The sequence below is a fragment of the Simochromis diagramma genome, unplaced genomic scaffold (assembly GCF_900408965.1).
Source record: "Simochromis diagramma unplaced genomic scaffold, fSimDia1.1 OVJJ01000421.1, whole genome shotgun sequence".
In the NCBI taxonomy this organism is placed as follows: domain Eukaryota; kingdom Metazoa; phylum Chordata; class Actinopteri; order Cichliformes; family Cichlidae; genus Simochromis; species Simochromis diagramma.
The window spans coordinates 6847388-6867892 of NW_024387250.1; the positions used below are offsets into that span (position 1 = coordinate 6847388).

Sequence of the window (20505 nt, forward strand, 5' to 3'; positions counted from 1 at the left end):
TGATTACAATCCCTTTTTATTACAAAACTAAGAATCACATCAATGATCTTGAAAAAGAACAAGCAAACTGGCCAATGCTTCTTTGAATAAATCTGCAGCTATGCAGAATAAAATTTGTTACAAAGCAGTTAAAAGGAGAAGAAAAAAGCTACTACATCACAACCTGACACATTGCAGCATTTATCTGACAATACTTCAGTAATATAGGTACAGATAAAAAAGTAAAAACTGCAAAAAGATTTTAATGTTTGAACATTTCAACGCTTGTTAGCTAATATGCTCTAATGCTCCGAAACTTCTGTATCTTTTCCTTCATCCTGTTTGAGAACAGAAACAAATGGGACAATTAGGGAAAAAGCTAAGAAAAATGTGACGAAATTAAAAAAAGAAATCATGAAACACTAGGACAACAAGCAAAATAATTGAAAAAAATTAAGAGATAAAGGGAAGTGACATCTAGTGTGTGGTTGGCTTCAGGTCTTTTAATATTTACCCATTTAATGCGCTGTTTCTTAACAACAGAACTATACGTGAGTTCCACGTCACATTCAGCAAATAAACTCTACGGGGAAACAGAAATAGAAAGTGAGCACTTTACACTTCTGTTGAGCTTTAAGAAAAAAAGTATTCCTATATATAAATCTGCAACCGTAGTGTGTTACAATATTTAAGCACTCTAGTACTACTGCAAGGTGTCAGGGTGGTTGAAAAATATCAATATTTAAATTCATTATAAGAGTTAAAGGTTTGAATTATCAGAAGGAAAATATAGCTTCATGAATTATGTCTTCTTCTGGTAGCTGTTGCTGTGTTTTACAAGTTATAAAATACACACAAGAACAGTTTAGTATATGAGGTAACATATTAGTAATCAATCTCTAATAGACTAAACCTATCTCCAAAAGTTGCTTCTATTCATCTGCACCTAGCGTTTTCAGTGGGAGAAACATTTCGTCACTCATCTTTGACTTCTTCAGTCTAAGCTGACTGCAATGTCGAAACAACAATATTGCAGAAGTGGAAGCAGAGCAACTACAGACGAAAGTTTCGGCCTCTCTCAGGAATGCAAAGCCCCCAGCAGACAACATCACCATGGAGGAGAGGAAGGCACTCACATTACTTAGTAATGACAACAACATTATCATCCTTCCGGCAGACAAGGGTAGGTGCACAGTTTTGCGAAACCAGAAAGACTATCATGAGAAAATTGTGTCATTGCTCAGTGACGAAAATACTTATGAGCCCCTGAAACGAGACCCAGGAAGTGGTTACAGGAAGAGGTTGATAGACTGTCTGAAGCAGTTAGAACAAGACAAGGCTATCGACATGACCTCATACCACAGGCTGTACCCAGGGGAGTCTACACCAAGTCTGTATGGTTTACCAAAGATACATAAACAGGGTGCACCTTTAAGACCAATTGTCTGTATGATCAACTCGGTCACCTATAACATCTCTAAGTTTCTGGCTTCGAATCTCACCCCGCTGGTAGGCAGCTCTGAACACCACATCCAGAACACCTTGGCTTTTGTTGAGAAGGTGAGAGATGTCACTATGATGGCAGATGAAACCATGGTCTCGTACGATGTTACATCTCTTTTCACTTGCATCCCAGTCAGCGTTGGAGGTAGTTCGTTAGAGATTACAGGATGACCCCAACCTCAGCATCGACCGAGTGTGTTTGCTTTTGGAACTGTGTCTTCATTCCACCTACTTCACATACAAGGGTCAGTTCTGCAGTCCGAAACATGGGTGTGCCATGGGCTCCCCAGTTTCACCCATCGTGGCCAATTTGTACATGGACGAAGTGGAAAAGAGGGCTTTGTTATCCTACACCACCAAGTCATTGGTTCAGGTATGTGGATGACACCTGGGTGAAAATTAAATCTCAGTACGTACCACATTTCACGGATCACATTAACTCGGTGGACTGACACATCAAATTCACCAGAGAGGATATGAAAAGTGGCAGGTTAGCCTTCTTAGACTGTAAGATTTCCATCAGTAATGGGAGACATTTACGTGAAAAGGGAAAGACCATTTCTTCGAGGAGGGGGCCTAAGAGTACATCTTTCGCCATCTTACAATGCTGTGATTGCAGCCATTCCCCAACTCTATGTGAATGGTGCTCATGGCCATTGATCAGCAGTCTTTGATCGGTGGTTGTTGATCAATGGTCATGAGTATTTGTGGTCAAGGAACTGAACTTCCAGCCCATTGTTCCTTCTAGTTTCGGTCATTATGCAAATGTACTGTTTATAAGGTTGGGGAAACCTGCAGTCAGCTGAGACTGAAGAGGTCACTTGGATGAGTGACAAAACGTTTTTCCCACTGAAAACGTTACATCCACATGAACAGAATCGACTTTTGGAGATTTACTTACCTGGATGATTGAGCATGCATCAAGAAGTCTACACCTACTGTATATTCTCAGATGGCCAATATGTTCACTGAAAATTGTAAACATTTCTTGATAGCACTGCAGTTGGTTACCTTGGTTGAACTTTTTTCCTTAGGTTTAATTTCAGAGTATATCACTTCTTTGTCCACCTGTGTGAAATGAGCATAATACAATGCATTTAGACACACTGAGTGCCCTGTAGCAAGCGCAGGGTGCCAAAATTAATAAAATACCAATATTTAAGTGAACAAGAAGGGACAGAGGTTTGAATCCCCAGAAGCAAAATACAGCTTTGTGACTCATGCTCTCATTTCATCTGACAGGTGTTGTTTTATTTTGTGAGTTGTAACCCCCCCCCCCACACACACACACACACAAGAACAGTTTACCCTATGAGGATTTTCATTATCAAATAGTCTAGATCTGTAGCAAACACTCAGATGAAATCTTTGCTGAAAATTTGAAACTTGATTTCTTGATAGCACTTACCCTGGGTGAACTATTTTCTTTGAGTCCAATTTCAGAGTATCTTACATCCTCTCCAGTCTTCATTGAAGAACATAACACAATTAAAACATCTGCGATAAATATGTTTTTAGTATCATGTACCGTGCACACAGAGAAATAAATCAGCATAACTTACCATTGCTTTCGCTGATAATTCTACTTTGCGCTTCTCTAGCAAAACAAAATTGCCGTTACTGACTCACTGTAACAATGCTCAATAACCTAACTATTAATTCAGTTCTTAATATTTATTAGAAAATTTAGTGTGGATTGAAATCAAGCTCCATTAAGACTTACTGTGACTCAGTATAAACCAGATCAACACCATAATTAAAATCAAGACCAACACACTCAGAGGGATGATGAGGATCTTTGTGTCATATGAAGCTCTGCAACATACAGGTTGAGAACATAATTTAGTTTACTTTAACAAGTAATAATAGTGTCCGTAAAAATTTGTATGCATAATCCCTTAAAATATTTTACGTCTAAATACTGCAAATAAATATAAAAAATATCTGACCTGTGTTCTTTATTTTCTTGTACTGTAGAATTGTTCCATTTTGATAATTGTTTCACTTATGGCAACAGTATGAGTAGTAGGTATAGAAGTAGAACATAGTAGAACATTATAACAAGAGTACTGTAACAGTTATAAACCCAAAATACAAATATTTATAAAAGTATTGAATTCATTTACATGTAAAATCTTTGATAACTTGCAATACTCACTCTTAATCGGTTTCTCAGTAACATTTAAATATACTGGTATCTGAATGTCCCCTTCAGCACACCAATACCAGCCACTGTCCTCTGACCTTAGTCCAGTCATGGTCACTGTGGAAACATCTGGGTCTCTCATATGAGTGGTCACTGTTGTTCCATCTATGGATCCAGATGATCCTGTCACACAGTTCCTGCCCAGCCTGCACCACTTCATTTCTCCAGAGTTACTCGGGTGACATCTAATAGTTATGTTTTCTCCAATATATCCTGTAATCCTCTGATGATCCACGTAGAGACTGGGGGTACCTTCAAGTAAAATTCAGTTTAAAGAAAGCAAAAAACCCAAAATGCCAATACCTTTTTCAGTGCTGAATAAAAAAAAATATAGGTGATTAAGATTTCATGTTGATTTTCATTAGCTTTGAATGACAAGTGCATACTCAGTCTTAAAAAATGTTATTTTTTCTTTGTTTTTTTCTTTTTTTTCCAAAAAACGACATTGTAAAGAATTTGAAATGTTAATAGAGATGTGCACTTACCACTGGTAACTGATAGTTGAAAATACTGTCCGCAGTCCGGTCCATTATTAATCTCCACCACACACCAGTAATCAGTATTTTGATTTGTCAGATTTTTTATAGTCACAGTAAAAATTTGTTCTTTTTTGTCATCAGAGATTGAATATTTTCCTGAAGGGTCTGGTTTGTTTGTTTTTACTGCATAGCTGCAGGAGCTCCATATATGTCCTTCACACAAGTACTTCACATGGTCTATATATTGTGACTCATAGAGACATGGGATGGAGATAGATTTTCCAGCTTCCACTGATACTTTACTGACTGTAGTTATGCTGTGAACTCCTGCAACAGGAACAAAGTATTTTATTGGTTACGTTTAATTAAAACATTCTTCCTTAATTTGTCTCTTGTATATGTAGACTCTTAGAGTGTTGTTAAGTACAAAACAGAATAAACTAAAAATTATTAAAAGCCATTATTTTTATCATCTACTGACACTAACCTGAAAAAAAAAATGAAGTATTTTAATGATTCCTGTGACTGACCTTTAAGCACACTGAAAAGAAGAAGAAAAACGATGAGATGAGCAGCCATGCTTGTGAGTGAGTAGAATGAAAACACCTGAACCACAGTCAAGTCTGGTTCTATTTTTGAATTTAAGCAACATGCAAATGCAACACTTAAAACCTGCCTTCCTGATAGTTCGTCATACAATAAGGTGTTTTTTTCTGCTGTCTTTTGCTGTAAACTAAGTATGAAAATTACCATCCACAACATTGCTACAAGTAAACAATAATATGCATTCTCATAATATATAATAGCACTGACAGTGCAGGAAGCAAAAACAGTAAAAAAAAAAAAAAACTCTATTAAACAGGATGAGTTCTCACAAATCCTGAAAATAGGGTTCAGGATTATCCTTTGGTGTTGATGCTTTTGATAATTCTTTATTTCTTTTAAACCAGAAATCACGTGATCTTAAAGAAAGGAAATGGTAACAAAGAAATTGTGCAATAAACTTTCCTGCTTTGCAAGAATAAAGCTTTGTTGTTGTAAAAGAGATGAAAAGAGTCACTAGGACAGGAAACAAAATATTGCAGCAGTAAGTCCAATAACTTAGGGACAGATAAAAAGGCAAAAAAGCTTAGTATTGAAATATTTCATTGATGATTAAATGCACTAAGATGACCTTTTTTTCACCCTGATGGAGAACAGAAATAAATATGACAATTAGGAAGGAAAAGCAACAAAAAAGGTAATAAATTTGAATGGAAAGCTTAATATTTGCCCTTTTCATATCTTTTATGATTGAAGCATAACTGTACATGCTGTCCACATCATTTTGATTAAATCACCTTCATGTTTTTAACTCTAATATCTGTACTTCTACTTAAGCACAGAATGTCTGTACTTTTTCCACCTCTGCTCAGAGCTAAGTTGCTAAATGTGATGATGAGGATGTGGTATAGCTCTGTGGTTATTGTAGTTCAGCAAACCACACAGAGGGTACATGCTTCATCAACACTGTTTCTCACACACTGAAGTGTTTGTTCTTTGTACACATTTTCACCGCATGTGCTGGATGGCAATGTTGGTTTTTCCACTGGTCAGATTACTACTTTATATTGAAATATTCTAAAGAGTAGCAGCACATTTAACTCCAAATCTTGAATCAGTCTCAGGTGAACCCCTTGTGAAAAATCAATATAAAAATATTAGTAACCAGTTATCTGTGAGTCCTGGTATTCTGTCTGTTTCAGCCTAGAAAAGAAAAATACAAAGTAAACATCATGTAAAAAAAGTATTAAAGAAAGATGTTTGTGGGCCAGAAGGGGTGGGAGCACTGGGAAAGTATGTGTATCTCTCATGAGAGATAGAGACACTCAAATGAGTCAGGATGAAGTCATTAGGAGCCCACATGGCAATCCAGGAAGGTATTTAGAGCCAGATCTGCAGAGTTTTTATTCTGTGTTCGTATTGTTTATACTGTGATTTCTTTTTAGTTACTTGAAGGAAGTTCTTGTTTTTTTGTTTTTCTCTGTTTTTACAAATTATGAAATTTTGAAAAATGAATTCTGGGTCTGTAAATCTTTAAATTTTAGCATATCTTTAGATTAAACCTAAAAGTTCTTGTTGGACAAGGTGGTGTTGACATTTTGTTGGGCCAATCATTCAATGCAATCTTCAAAGTTTACAAAAATATAATTAACAGCAGTTCATCAAAATAAGTAGCTTTTAATTGAAATGTTAATACAAATTTAATTAAATACTGAAAGGGCATGCTTTCTCCAGGTGCAAGGCAGCCTTAAAAGATGCAAATGAGGGAAAATCCTTTACAGCTTTAACAGAAGTAAACTTTTTTTTTATTAGTTTTTTTAAGCCAAAAACACAGCAAAACAGTCATTAACGGCCTCTCAGTGTGTTAAAAATGTCCAGGAATATAACATAACCAAGAAAGAGAACATAACTTTCATGACATCGATTTTAAATAAAGATTTTGTGTATTTAGTTGTTTGGTATTTTTTTGACATTTTAACACAGTGTTACCTGTTTAAGGTAAATAATTATTGTAAATTTATTACAATAATTTCGAGGCCATTTTCATGGACATTTTGATCTGTCACAGTAAAAAAAAACCCACAGGGCTGCACTCTGTTTATTGCACCGAATTATTTCCTTGTGAGCATGGTACTAAAAGAATAATAAATTACAATGTGAAATATTATACTCAATAAGTAAATATGTCTGGGATTAAATGCTGAGTGCTGCGAAGCCCTCTGAAACTGACACTTAGGGGTAATTCAGAGAGTTAACATGCGAGACAAAGCATTCTGTGTTGCAAGTGAGATCAGGCTGACACTGTTTAATCTTTCTGTAAATTATATTTTCTCAGTCAGGAAGAGGTGATAACATCACATAAATAAAATAATCTCATTATCCCCAATAAGCTGTAAGCATCAGCATCAAAGGATTATCCTAACCTCTATTTTCAGATTTTGTGACAACTCATAGCGCATTTTAAACATTTTTGTTTTTATATTACTCCCAATTCCTGCACTTTCAGTGTTATTCTGTGTTATTATATTATGAGAATGCATATTCTTATTAGTAAATGAGTTCATAAAGATTTTGAATATTGTGGATGATAATTTTTATATCTTGTCTACAGCAGAAAAAAAAATACAGCTTATAGTAGAGGAACTAGGAGGAAGGCAGTTTGAAGTGTTGCATTTGCATGTTGCATGAATTCAAAAATAGATCCAGACTTGACTGTGGTTCATGTGTTTTAATTCTTCTCACTCACAGGCATGGCTGCTCATCTCATCGTTCTTCTCCTCTTCAGTGTGCTCAAAGGTTGGTCACAGCAATCATTTAAATACCTCATGTTTCAATGACTAATCTCAGCAGATTATTACATTAAAGACATTTTGTATTATTCACTTTTGTACTTAACAATACTCTTAAGTGTCCACATGTACAAGAGACAAGTGAAAGAAGAATGTTTTAATTAAACATAAACATGAAGATTATTAATTTGTTTATATTTATTTATTTGTTCTTGTTGCAGGAGTTCACAGCATAACTACAGTCAGTAAAGTATCAGTGGAAGCTGGAAAATCTATCTCCATCCCATGTCTCTATGAGTCACAATATATAGACCATGTGAAGTACTTGTGTAAAGGATATATATGGGGCTCCTGCAGATATGTAGTAAAAACAAACAAACCAGACCCTTCAGGAAAATATTCAATCTCTGATGACAAAAACCAGAAAATTTTCACCGTTACTATAAACAAGCTGACAGATAAAAACACTGATTACTGGTGTGTGGTGGAGATTGATAATGGAAAGGATTATGGACAGTATTTTCAACTGTTAGTTATCAGTGGTAAGTGCCTATTTTCATGCACATTTCAAATATTTTATCATTTCCTTCAGAAAAATAAACAACATGTAAGTTTTTCAGAATGACTGAGTGTGCTCTTATTTTTATTCATTCATTCATTAGATGTGAAGTCTGAATTACCAATGAATTTTTTATTGAGCACTTTTTTAAATCTGTTCACTTTTTATTTGTTTTACTGGCAAGGTACCCCCAATGTCTACGTCGATCATCAGAGGATTACAGGATATACTGGAGAAAGCATAACCATCAGATGTCACCACAGTAACTCTGGAGAAATGAAGTGGTGCAGGCTGGGCAGGAACTGTGTGACAGGATCATCTGGATCCATAGATGGAACAACAGTGACCGCTTATATGAGGGAACCAAATGTTTTCACAGTGACCATGAGTGGACTACAGTCAGAGGACAGTGGCTGGTATTGGTGTGCTAAAGGGGACATTCAGATACCAGTATATTTAAATGTTACAGAGAAGCCAATTACTAGTACTACTACTGCAGGTAATAATACATGTAAATAAAAATCATGAATTCTACATATTCTAAGTGTTAGGACTGTAAGAGGTATTAGCATAATAATCGTTACAGTACTGTACTGATGATGTTCTTTCTGGAAATATAGCCACAACCCCTACTACTACTACTGGCAGTAGTACTACTCATACTGTTACTGGAAGTGGAACAATTACTACAATGGAACAATGGAACATTTCTACAGTAGAAGAAAATAAAGAACACAGGTCAGATAAATTTTTTTCTTCATTTCTTTATATTTTTATGCAGTATTTAGTGGTAAAATGTTTTGTGTAAGAAAGATTCTACAAACATTTTTACAGATGCTATTATTACTTATTCATTTAAATTCTGTTTATAAACTGCATGTTGTAGATCTTCATTTGACCCAAAGATCCTCATCATCCCTCTGAGTGTGTTGAGCTTGATTGTAATTGTGATGCTGTTCATCTGGTTTATATTGAGACACAGTAAGTCTACTAGAAATTTGATTAAAATCCATTTCAAATTTATTTGCAAATCCTTTAGAAATAGTTCAACATTTAAGTTATTGTGCATTGCTACAAAGAATCAGTAACAGTCATTTTGTTTTATTAGAGCAGAACAAAGCAGAATCATCCGCCACAGCAATGGTAAGTTGTACTGATTTATTTCTATGTGGGCATCGTACATGATACTAAAAGAATAGAGAAAGTAAAACGGTTTCATAATTACAGTTTGACAGATGTTTTAACTGTGTTTTGTACTTCAATGCAGGCTGGAGATGAAGTAACACACTCTGAAGTCAGACCCAAGAAAAAACGTTCACCCAAGGTAACCAACAAACTTCCTCCAACTAAATGAAAATAAAACCGAAGTCCTCTTATGTGCCCCAGATAGACATATACCCAGTATAATAAATGCTCTTGGTCCTCTTTCAACGTTTGTAAAACCATCTGTCAGGAACTTAGGGATTATCCTTGATCCTGCTCTTACGTTAGATAGTCATGTTAAATCTCTTGTTCGGTCTTGCTTTTATCATCTAAGAAATGTTGTCTAAGAAATATTTCTAAATTGAGCTCTATAATATCCTATACCGAACTGGAGATTGTTATTCATGCTTTTATCTCATCACGACTGGACTATTGCAATTCCCTGTTTACTTGTTTAAACAAAGGTTCTTTGGAGCGTCTGCAGATCGTTCAGAATGCTGCAGCAAGACTTTTGACGAAAGCTTCTAAATATTCACATATAACACTGTTGCTTATGCAGTTACATTGGCTTCCTGTCGAATTTAGAGTCCATTTTAAGATTTTGGTTTTAACTTTTAAGGCTCTTCAACAACAAGCACCACCATATATTATTGAACTTTTACAGCCCTATGCCCCTAGTAGGTCTCTGAGGTCGAGTAGTCAGGGCCTACTTGTCATTCAGAATACGAGACTGAAAACTAGGGGTGATAGAGCTTTTGCTACTGTGGCCGCCAGACTGTGGAATTCCCTTCCTCAGGACTTACGACCCGCTGATTCATTGATTACTTTTAAAAAACAGCTAAAAACACATCTTTTTAAAATTGCTTTTTGCTAACTTTGTTTGTATCTTGTTTTTTTATTTTTATTTTTATAATCTGTTATATCTTGTAAAGCACTTTGTGATTTCTATCTAGAAATGTGCTATATAAATAAAATTTTACTTACTTACTTACTTACTTACCAACTACAGCAGCATCAAGCAATTCAAATCTAAGAATTTTCAGTGAACATACCGGTCATCTGAGAGTACATTGGATATGTAATCTACTGTAGATTCATTTCTGATATGTCTGAGAAAAATGAATCCTCATATGGGAAACTGTTCTTGTATTTTTTATAACTTGCAAAATACAACAACAGCTATCAGAAGAAATTAGATCATGAATCACAAAGCTGTATTTTGCTTCTGAAGATTCAAACCTCTACCCCTTCTCTTTCATTTAAATATTGGTATTTTGTCAATAACACTGATACCTGACACACCAGATTTGTAAATGCAGAAGAAATTTCACCGGAGGATGTCCTAACATACTACAACTACACATTTACACTTTAGAATACAAGTAGAGTTTAATCTATTTTTTGTTAAAGCACAGCAGAACTGTAAATAGTCCAATTTCTATATTTCTTCTCTTCCAGAGTTCATTTGGTGAAAGTGATGTGGAAATCATTTACAGTTCAGTTGTTGTACGGAAGTGTACTGAAAGGGTAAATATTAAATGACCTGAAACCAAACACACACTGTATCTCACTCCCTGTGTCTTTCTTGATATCAAATCATTTTACTTGTTGTCCTGATATGACATGTTTCACTTTGAATTTGGTCATATTTTGCTTTTTCTCTCTAATTATCATTTGCTTCTGTTCTCCAACAGGGTGACAGAAAAACCACAGAAGTTACATACAGCACATTAGCTGAAATGTTTTAATGTTAAAACTTTAATGTTAAAGAGTTGTATCTCTTTTTTCTGTATCTTTTATTACTAGAGTATTTGTATTTGCTGCTCTGTTATCTTCCTTCATTTACTTGTTATGTAGTAACTTTTAACCTTAACCCTTTTAACTGTTTTGTAAACAAGATAATTCCTGCATAGCTGCAAATTTATTCAGAGAAGCATTGAGCTGTTTTGTTTTTTCTTTTTCAAGATCATTGACATATCTTTTCATTCTTCATTCTTGTAATAAAGAAGCTTTACAGACTGTTAGACTGTGCACTCTTAGATAGTTGTAGATATTCCACAATCAGCTGTAAGTAGTATTATTGTAATGTGGAAGCATTTTAGGAACTAAAGCGTCTCAGCTATGAAGTGGTAAACCATATAATCTATAGAAAAGGTTCACCGAGTTCTGAAGCATATACTGCATAAACGTTGCCATCGCTCTTCTGATCCGGTCACTGCGGAGCTCTGAACCGCTGGTATTAACCTTAGCATAAAAACTGTGCCTTCTGGAGCTTCATGACATGGTTTTCCATGGCTGTGCTGCTCCTGTAAGTGTAATTTGTTGTTGGCCTAGTAGTTTTGTCCATGTCATCTATTTTCATGATCTGAATTTATGCGTACAACATAGGTGAAAAAACAAAAACAAAAAAATAAACACTTGTATATCTTGTAGATGCCTGACTTCACACCCAGTCTACAAGTAACTAAAATGAAGACCATATGTCAAAAAATGTAAATTTGTATTTATCTTTTATATTGGTTTTATTTGGATTTTAGTGTTTATTTGTGTGTAGTTTAATTTGCATGATTTTATTCTGTTTGTATTGCATGTTTTTAGTGTGTTATTTGACATTGTTTTAATACAATGTGGACTGGCTGGGTGCTAGCTGATAGGGATCACCTGCTGAGGCACGGGTGTGTCCAGAAGTGGCCTATCAGCTGTCTAAAGACCTATTAAAAGGAAGCTAGCTGAACACTGGAGGAGAGATGCCCCAGAAATGAAATGCACACAAGAAGGCCAGGTGAAAAAGAGGGACATGCTGCCTGATCGTGGGGTTGCGGCGCTTCATCTGGAGATGGACTGGTCAGCGTGATGCAGTGACCCAGTCCCGACAGCAGGAACGGCAACAGCAGGAAAGGCAACAGTAGGAGACAGCGCGTGCGTTTCACAGCAGGGCAGAGGTATACCTCTGCCTGCATTCGTGAGTATTGTCTCTACTGTTGTTCACCGGATGCAGCTGTGTTGATAGAGGGTCACCATTACTATAAGCCAGGGCCGCTTCCAGGATGATTTTTCTGGCTCTTATCTGTGCTGACGCGAGGGGTACCGTGGTGGCATCCCACGATGGACTCCGTTGTAGAATGCGAGCTGGGCTGGGATGTGATGGGCCCAGTGAAGGGACGAGAGGGGGACAGGAGGCTCCTCCTCGTCTGTCTGGGACGAGGCTGGCATTGAACCCGCTCTGGAGAAGGAGTTTCTGGCCGGCTGGTGGACCAAAAATGAACATTTATCTGGGTTTGTGGGGTAGTTACATCAGAGGATTTTAGTGCACGTAGAAAATTGTATTTCTAGCAGTTTTAGAATTGGGTTTATTCCTGGGGGATATTAGTATATTGAAGACATTCTATTAAGTATGTTTTTTGAGAGTTTTATTTTATTTGTGCTCCCTGACCTGGGAATAAAAAGTTTCTGATTAGACCTACATCATCCCTGTGTCTTGATTATTGACTTGCTTGCTCCCCCTTTTATCCAAAGAACCATCCTCTTAGTAAGACACTGGCAGATCAGCTTTAGTGCCTACTTTACAGACCATACAGTAAGAGGAACTAGATTAAAAGTGCTGCAGTTTAGTCTTAAGCAAACAAAAACCAGGAAATACACTCAGCACACTAATATGACGGATGATGCAACAAAGAAAAGAAGCAAACTGAGGGCTTAAACATGCACATAAGGTAAGGGCAAAGAAGTGACACGTGGAGAACCAAGGTAAGCAAAACTGAACATAATGCCCACAGAATAAAACACTATTAAGATATAGCAGAATTCAGGAACAGAAATGCAGACTTGATAAAGACAGAAAGGGAAACTCAGAGACCAGACTGACTTACAAAGATCCTAGGTTCAACAGCGTTCAACATTGATTCAATATCAAATTCTGACGTATAAGAGTGACGTTACGTCAATATCAGATTTCAACGTTGATTCAATAGAATCAACTGATATTGACTAAACATTGTTTCAATGGATATTTGCTATCTGGATATTTGCTATTACTATCTGGTAGTAATAGCAAAGCACCACTATTATAATATAAACAGTATTCACATTTTCTCTGAAATATTGGCCTTGGACACCTTATGTAAACACTTGGTAAGAAGGATCTTAAATATGATGAAGAATGAGACATTAAAACTTTATTGAAAATGGCAAAATAAATACACTCATAAAAAAATATTTTGTTTTAAGTCAGATTTGATGTCACGTGATAGACAAGCGCCGTCTCAGCCTAATTTGCATATAGAAAGTTTTAATGTTACGATGAAGTGCAGTCTGTGAAGTAACCACAGTGTTTGGTATCGTTTTTAGTGTGTTTTCGCCGGTTAGATGTTCACATCGCCACAATTCTAACAGCATTTAAACAAGTTTTGAATTTGTCTCTAAAAAGATTTTCTATTCGTCTTGAACAAAAAAAGAACTGCGTTGGTTTGTTTTGCTATGGCTCAAAACAACTATCAACTGAGATTCAGAGGACCTCCTCCTCACTGCGGTGGGCAGTACGGTCCCCCGGTGAATACAATGGTCTCAGAAGAGCTTTTGAGAACTGCAGGAGGGAAAACCTTCATCTACGAGAGAGCACGTACCAACTGAAAAGTTGCCTAAATGGTCTTCTGGCAGAGAGGAGGAATTTATGCCATAAGGATGGGCTTGTAGCTCTTAGAGAAGAAATGGAGTCCAAATACATGCAACTGGAGAAAAGATATGAAAAGCTGGAACAAGAAAACAAAATACTAGAAGACGGGAATCAGCTAGACATGTATGACTTGAAGGAAAAGCTAGAGGCATACACAAGAATTGAAGCAGAAAATGAGTACCAGGATTTTCTAAGGGAGATACATTTGGAAGAAGTCCAAAGCTGCAGCCACTGTTGGAGGACAAAATCAGAGAAATTGAGCAAGAGAAGACAAAATTAGAGGACAAAAATAAAGAATTGCAGGAAGACAAGACAAAACTAGAGGACAAGAATAAAGAATTTGAGGAAGGAAGAGAAGAAAAAAGTACAAGGCAAATATACATAGCTTGAGCAGAAGCATAAAGAAGTCCAGGACAATATATGAATAACTTGAGAGGATTCACAAAGAACAGGGTCAGACTGTCCCCAGCTCTTATTACACTGCCTTGACGACATCAAACAGTGGATGTTGTTAAATTTTCTAAAGCTAAACGAAAATAAAACTGAAGTTGTCATTTTCGGCAACTTAGTCAATAATCACATCGATAGCACTCTGGGCCCCTTTACCTCCTATTGTAAAACACATGTAAAAAACCTTGGTGTCTTGGTGCAGGTAAGTGCAGTCCTGCTTCTTTCAGTTAAGACAGCTAGCCAAGGTAAAGCCATACCTCCCGACTAATGTCTTTGAACGTGTTATTCACCTCTTCCTTACTTGCAGGTTGGACTACTGCAATTCATTGTATTTTGGTTTAGCTTCTCTACACTGGCTTCCTGTCTCCTGCAGGTTCCAATTTAAACTTTTACTTTTTTGTTTTTAAGTCACTTAACAGCCGAGCCCCTTCTTACCTGTGTGAGCTCCAGGAAAAACCATGAGGTCTAGCTCAAAATTAATGCTTTCCATCCCTCGAACTAGTCTCAAATCTTGTGGTGATAGAGCCTTCTCTGTGGCAGGTCCCAGACTTTGGAATAGTCTCCCCCTAAAGATTAGATCTGCACAAACACTTAATCAATTTAAATCACTACTAAAGATACATTTTTATGCCCTGGCTTTTAACACACTGTGACCCAAGCATTTTGGTCTTATTTTAATTGTCTTAGTTATTGTTTTAATTATTTTATTGTCCCATCATTGTTTTATATTGTCTCTTTTTAATGGCGTTTTTATATTGTTAAGCACTTTGTGCAGCATCGTCTGTCTGGAAATGTGCTATATAAATAAATTTGACCTTGACCTTCGTCTACCCCCTTCACATCTCCACCCGTATCCTCCTTGCACTAGTGATGTGCGGATCGATCCTGAAATATCGATTCCTCCGATACCAATCATTTATGTTCTAGAATCGATTCTCACATTAAAATATCGATATTTTAGTAATTTAGGGTAATTTTATAGTTTATCATTAACAGGAACACAGTGGAGCTTCTATCCCCAAGCCATCCGTGCTCTAAACACACACACCCGCCCTCTCACATCATCTATAATTGACTGAGTCAGGACTCTTCCAGACACTAAACAAAGGCACAATGTACATTTCAATTCCTTTAATTTTAAATATGTTTATATTGTCTATCCTGTAAAATAGTCAGATGTCTATTCATATTAATGTACAGAATTCACCTGCTTGCTGCTACTACTGCACATTCACCCAATGTATATACTATATATATATATATATAATGTTTTTCCTCTACACCCCCCCCCAATTTTTTTTTTGCACATGACGAGGAGCGTGTCAGGCTACATTTCACTGTGTGTTATACTTGTATAACTATTGTAATAGAGTGAATTGTTGCCCCCCAGTGGTAAAATACAGAAGTGCCTGTTACAGGGCTAGTTCTTGGTTGACCAATATATAACAACAAAAAAGGGTAGTTTTCTGCACCGCTAAGAAACAACAAGTTAGTGTGTGATGTCCTGCTGTTCAATAAAGGCACCTATCCACGTCCTTCTGTCCTGATCCTTTTAAGAGCCTAATCCAGAATATCACAACTATGCATGTGACAAATAAAGAACCTTGAACCTTGAACCTTGGAAAGAAACTATAACATTCGGATTGTCTACATTCAAAGGAACTACTTCCTCTTCCGCCTTTCATAATTATGTGCGAAATACAGCTGTATAAATGTCTCGCAGCCACTGGTGTGCGCACTCACAACAATGGCTGAGCGTAATTGGAGTCATGTGTGGACGTATTTTACCTCCACAAACAGCTGAGACATGGTTTGCGATACATGTGGCAAAAAAGTGCTCCAAGAGTGAGGTGTTGTGGCCATACTTGCCAACCTTGAGACCTCAGAATTGGGGGGGGGGTGATAAATAATTTTTACAGGGTTTATTTATCAGATAAAATACATTAAATGTCACCGTTATTATTGGCCGGCCTGGAAACAGCGGGGGTGTCCAAATTCAGAGGCTGCTTCCACCTGAGGACCCGGTGGTACCGGGTAGTACGTCACGAGCTCCCTCGGTGGAGTGAAATGCTGCCGTCTGCTCCTTGCTATCTAAAATATAACAGGGCGCTGACGTAAACTCTCGACCGTCTCACACTGCTGTTTAGTCAGTTTTCTGTTTGACGTTTATTCAGCTGTGTGAAAACCCCGGAGGAACCCACCGGATGGATTAATAAAGTTACATTTAATTTAATCTAATCTAATAACTTTAATCTCAGCCAAACCGATATACCCACGAACAAATAAAACACTGAAAAAGCCAAACAATAACATTTTTAAGCTATCAAAGTGGCTTATATATCATGTTTAACACGAGTAGCGAAAGGCCGCGGGGGTTTGAAAATGATGTGTCGGTCGGCTCAGATATTTGAAGTTTACACAGCTACATCCTCACCTGAAAATATGTTAAAAGTTTTTTTGTGACCCAGAAAAGAGAAATAAGAGTAATATTAAAACTAAGCAGCTGCCGCCATTGTTGGAAACTGGAATTGGCTGGGCCGCGCTATGAATTTGCGATGTGGTTTTTCAATTTTGTTGTCCGGGTGGAAAATCGGGAGAATGGTGGCTCCAGGAGATTTTCGGGAGGGACACTGAAATTCGGGATTCTCCCGGGAAAATCGGGAGGGTTGGCATGTATGGTTGTGGCAACATCACTAACCTAGTCAAACACCTCAGAGTAAATCATATCACAGAATATGACAAGCGTATGTTGAGGCAAACTGAAGAGGATGAGAGGGACAGGTGCTGCTAGGGCGAGACAGACGTCTCTCACGGAGTCCTTTAGTGCTGCAGGCAGGCAAGGTGTTCAAATAGCGCACAACTTCATTTTTTTTTATTTCTATATGATGAACCCTGCATTATTAAGTGATAAGAACAAGTAATCTGATGTCCTGTAATCATTATGACGCTACAATTTGAGATACAATAAATAAAATAAGTTTTTGTACAAAGTATCGTTATCGGATCAGTATCGTCGATACCACCCTGAATATTACTTGGTATCGGATCGGAAAGGAAATCAGTGGTATCGCACATCACTACCTTACCCCCTCCTTCCCTCATTCTCTCCTCTATTTGCCATCTCCATCAACAGGTCTTTCTACGTGAAGATCTGTTTTCTACGGTGGCCCCTACAGAAATAGCACGTACAAACTCCAAAGCACGTACAAAACTCCAAAACACATGCAAACTCCAAAATAGGTACAAAATTCAAAACACATGCAAACTCCAAAACACAACGGAAGTGCTCCAGGACGCTAGGGGCAGTGTTGAGCTTTTGTTACCTAGTGGCTACACAAGCCAGGAAGTACCAACGACCGGATTTGGTTTGTGGTAGTAACAGGTAAATGAACATTTTTTTTTTTTTTTTTAATGATTTTAATATATATGAGTGTGGTTGTTCTTTCCTTGCAGGTCTTTTCCGCAGGTATCCAACTCCATGTGTTTGCAACAAACTTGCCTGTTTATTTTGCAAATCGAGCTCAACAATGCCCCTAGAGTTTGCATGTGTTTTGGAGTTTTCACATGCTTCGGAGCTCGTACGTGCTTTGAAATTTGTACGTGCTTTGCAGTTTGTAAGTGTTCTGGAGTTTGTTTGTGCTTTGGAGTTTGCATGTGTTTTGGAGTTTGCACGTGCTTCGGAGCTCGTACGTGCTTTGAAATTTGTACGTGTTTTGCAGTTTGTAAGTGTTTTGGAGTTTGTACGTGCTTTGTCTCTAGGGGCCACCGTAATTTTCTCGGTGTCATAATAAAAAATAAAGTTGAACATCACAGAACTAAATAAGCATTTTGTAAATAACCCTGAATGCCTTTCCTTGCACCTTATTTTGGCACTCATTCTTTTTTCTACTACCAACTTCCTGTCCGTGTGTAGAAGCTTTTATTTTGATGGGATGATTTCCTGTAAAACTGTTTTTGGCGCAGTTTTCAGCAGCAGTCGCGGGAGTTTAGAAAAGTGATGGCTTAATGGAGCCTATGGTGATTTCTTTTGTCATTAGCAGCCCCCTTGATAGAGGCACAAGGTATGGTTATGATGTAAATAAGGAGACGTGTAGATGTTTTTGTGACAGTCGCTACATTTGTTAAATGTTACGTTGAAACGAACTTCATGTTATAAGGTTTACGATTGTAAGAGTGTGGATTATTTTGCTTACACGCTGTTTCTATGTATACATCCTCAGCTCTTACGGTGAGATTGATGGTTTACTGCCATTAAACCTTCAAAACGTCATCAGTAAAGTGTCATCCTTCATTCGGGGGGGTTCGCTACAGTAAGAGCTTACCTCCGGGAGCAGTAAGAGCTTGCCTCCGGGAGCAGCGAGAGAGAGAGCTTCCTGCGATCGGAACGGCACGGCACGGCACGGAGCAGCAAGCTACAGCAGCGGTCCGGTAACAAGCAATTGCTCTCAAAATGGAAAATATAGAAGGAGGTCAGTTGAACGAAAAGGAACAACGAAAGGAATTAACATGCGAAGCTGATGAAACAGCTAATGAAACGTTCCCAAGGCGATCAGAACGGCCCAGTGTGCCCACGGAGAAAATGCTCTTATATCAAAGGGATGAACAGAATAAAAGAGAGAAGAAACTGCTAACCATTTATGAACATTGGAAAGGCCAGGTCAGAGTATACAGAGAAGACCTGAAAAATGATTTATCAGATTCACGGTTAGCAGAAATGGCTGATGATATTGAAAGGACAGTAAATGATATGACAAGAGCATACAGTGAATATAGAGAGCGTAATGAACCATCCCATGTCATAAGGCGCAAAATGGACTCTTGTGAATCAGTGACAAAGGACATTATGAAAATCATATCTGAGCGTTTAGCAGCTATAGATGAGTATGATGCAGATAGAGAAAGGCAGCGCCTCCATCAGCTCTTAGCTTATGAACATGCTAAGTCCATATTTGGTACTGCATCACAGTCAAGTTACCAATCTGAAGTAAGCATTGCAGCCAAAAGAATCGATGCTGTTGCAGAATTAGCTGCAAAAGAAGCTCAGTATAAAATCACACAAGAAGAAATAAAACAAAAACAAAAAATAAGAGAAATGGAAGAGAAACACAGGAGGGAATTGGATGCACAAAGGTCTGAACTAGAGCGTTTACAAGCAGAAAAGGAAAGGCAAGCAGCACGTGCAAAATTAGAGATTTATGACAAGGAGTTTAAAGTTGATATGGACAGTCAGTTAATGTTACAGAGCAATGGGATGTCTGTTATCAACCAAAGCTTTGCACAACCAGCCTCAGAGCTCTCTACAGGTTCATATCACCCACATGTGGAACAATATGCATCCATCCCTGTCAATAATCCTCTACAACATCTGCACTCACAAATTGTCACTCCATCGCCTCCCACAGATGTATTGCAGCTGGCTAAAGCTATTCAAGAACAGCATAGCAGTAAGCAGAAATTCCAGTGCCAGTGCCTGTCGTGTTCAGCGGAGATCCCATCACCTACATCGAATGGAAGGCTTCCTTCATCTCACTGGTGGGCCACAAAGGTATATCTCCAGCTGAAAAACTGCATTTGTTAAAAGGGTATATCACTGGTCCTGCTCTTAAGTGTCTTGAGGGCATGTTCTACCGCAGTGATGAAGAGGCATACAAAGACGCATGGAAAAGACTTGACCAACGCTACGGTCAGCCATTTGTTGTTCAAAAGGCATTCAGAGACAAACTGTCAAGTGGCCTAAAATCCACTCAAAAGATGCAGAAGGTCTACGGGCCTTCTCTGATTTTTCTCACAACCTGTCTGCAAGCAACACCACATGTAAAGGGCTTAGAGATACTAAGTGACTGTGAGGAAAACCAAAGTTATTGCAAAAGATTCCAGAATGGCTTGCAACGCGTTGGAACCGTCAAGTCACAGTTGCTCTCATGAAAGGCAAAGATTTTCCCTCTTTCAAGGATTTTGCAGAGTTTGTAGCACTCGAGGCAGAAAATTGCATGTAATCCTGTGACTTCTTCATATGCACTCTATTCATGCAGCTCATCCTTGGAGAAAAGATACGTAAGGGAGACCAAACCAAACAGATCTGTGACTCAAGTCTTATGAGCTGGCTTTAAGCTAAAGTCCTG

General features: G+C 37.7%; 3 protein-coding genes across 3 annotated transcripts in view; 2 read left to right on the top strand and 1 right to left on the bottom strand.

Moving 5' to 3' along the window:
- Positions 1-18: 18 nt before the first annotated feature.
- On the bottom strand, positions 19-4938 carry LOC120714753. Its single transcript, XM_040001118.1, has 10 exons — positions 4698-4938; positions 4174-4494; positions 3641-3940; positions 3432-3453; positions 3206-3297; positions 3045-3079; positions 2891-2947; positions 2494-2550; positions 494-562; positions 19-317 (listed from the first exon to the last, which is right to left on the bottom strand). Exons 1-10 carry the CDS (start codon positions 4927-4929, stop codon positions 282-284), a joined length of 1221 nt encoding a protein of 406 aa, XP_039857052.1. The 5' UTR covers positions 4930-4938; the 3' UTR covers positions 19-281.
- A 2476-nt stretch (positions 4939-7414) lies between these two features.
- Positions 7415-11216, top strand: LOC120714754 (polymeric immunoglobulin receptor-like). Its single transcript, XM_040001119.1, has 9 exons — positions 7415-7506; positions 7721-8041; positions 8243-8557; positions 8679-8796; positions 8945-9039; positions 9167-9201; positions 9326-9382; positions 10720-10788; positions 10956-11216. Exons 1-9 carry the CDS (start codon positions 7461-7463, stop codon positions 11007-11009), a joined length of 1110 nt encoding a protein of 369 aa, XP_039857053.1. The 5' UTR covers positions 7415-7460; the 3' UTR covers positions 11010-11216.
- Positions 11217-18291: 7075 nt separating this feature from the next.
- Positions 18292-20505, top strand: part of LOC120715011 — a 3550-nt gene continuing 1336 nt past the window's right edge. Inside the window, exons 1-2 of the mRNA XM_040001725.1 lie at positions 18292-18444; positions 18604-19928. Coding sequence (XP_039857659.1) covers positions 18834-19928 — 1095 coding nt within the window. The 5' untranslated portion in view covers positions 18292-18444; positions 18604-18833. The remainder of the gene's footprint in view (positions 18445-18603; positions 19929-20505) is intronic.

What these genes read in the sequence shown, in the direction of transcription:
- LOC120714753 (XM_040001118.1), bottom strand. Translation starts at nt 4,929, where the DNA reads ATGTTGTGGATGGTAATTTTCATACTTAGTTTACAGCAAAAGACAGCA. An exon ending in TCAACTATCAGTTACCAGTG is followed by an intron (nt 3,941 to 4,173) that starts GTAAGTGCACAT and finishes TTTTACTTGAAG; the next exon opens with GTACCCCCAGTCTCTACGTG. An exon ending in TACTGAGAAACCGATTAAGA is followed by an intron (nt 3,454 to 3,640) that starts GTGAGTATTGCA and finishes ACAATTCTACAG; the next exon opens with TACAAGAAAATAAAGAACAC.
- LOC120714754 (XM_040001119.1), top strand. Translation starts at nt 7,461, where the DNA reads ATGGCTGCTCATCTCATCGTTCTTCTCCTCTTCAGTGTGCTCAAAG. An exon ending in TACTAGTACTACTACTGCAG is followed by an intron (nt 8,558 to 8,678) that starts GTAATAATACAT and finishes CTGGAAATATAG; the next exon opens with CCACAACCCCTACTACTACT. An exon ending in TACGGAAGTGTACTGAAAGG is followed by an intron (nt 10,789 to 10,955) that starts GTAAATATTAAA and finishes GTTCTCCAACAG; the next exon opens with GGTGACAGAAAAACCACAGA.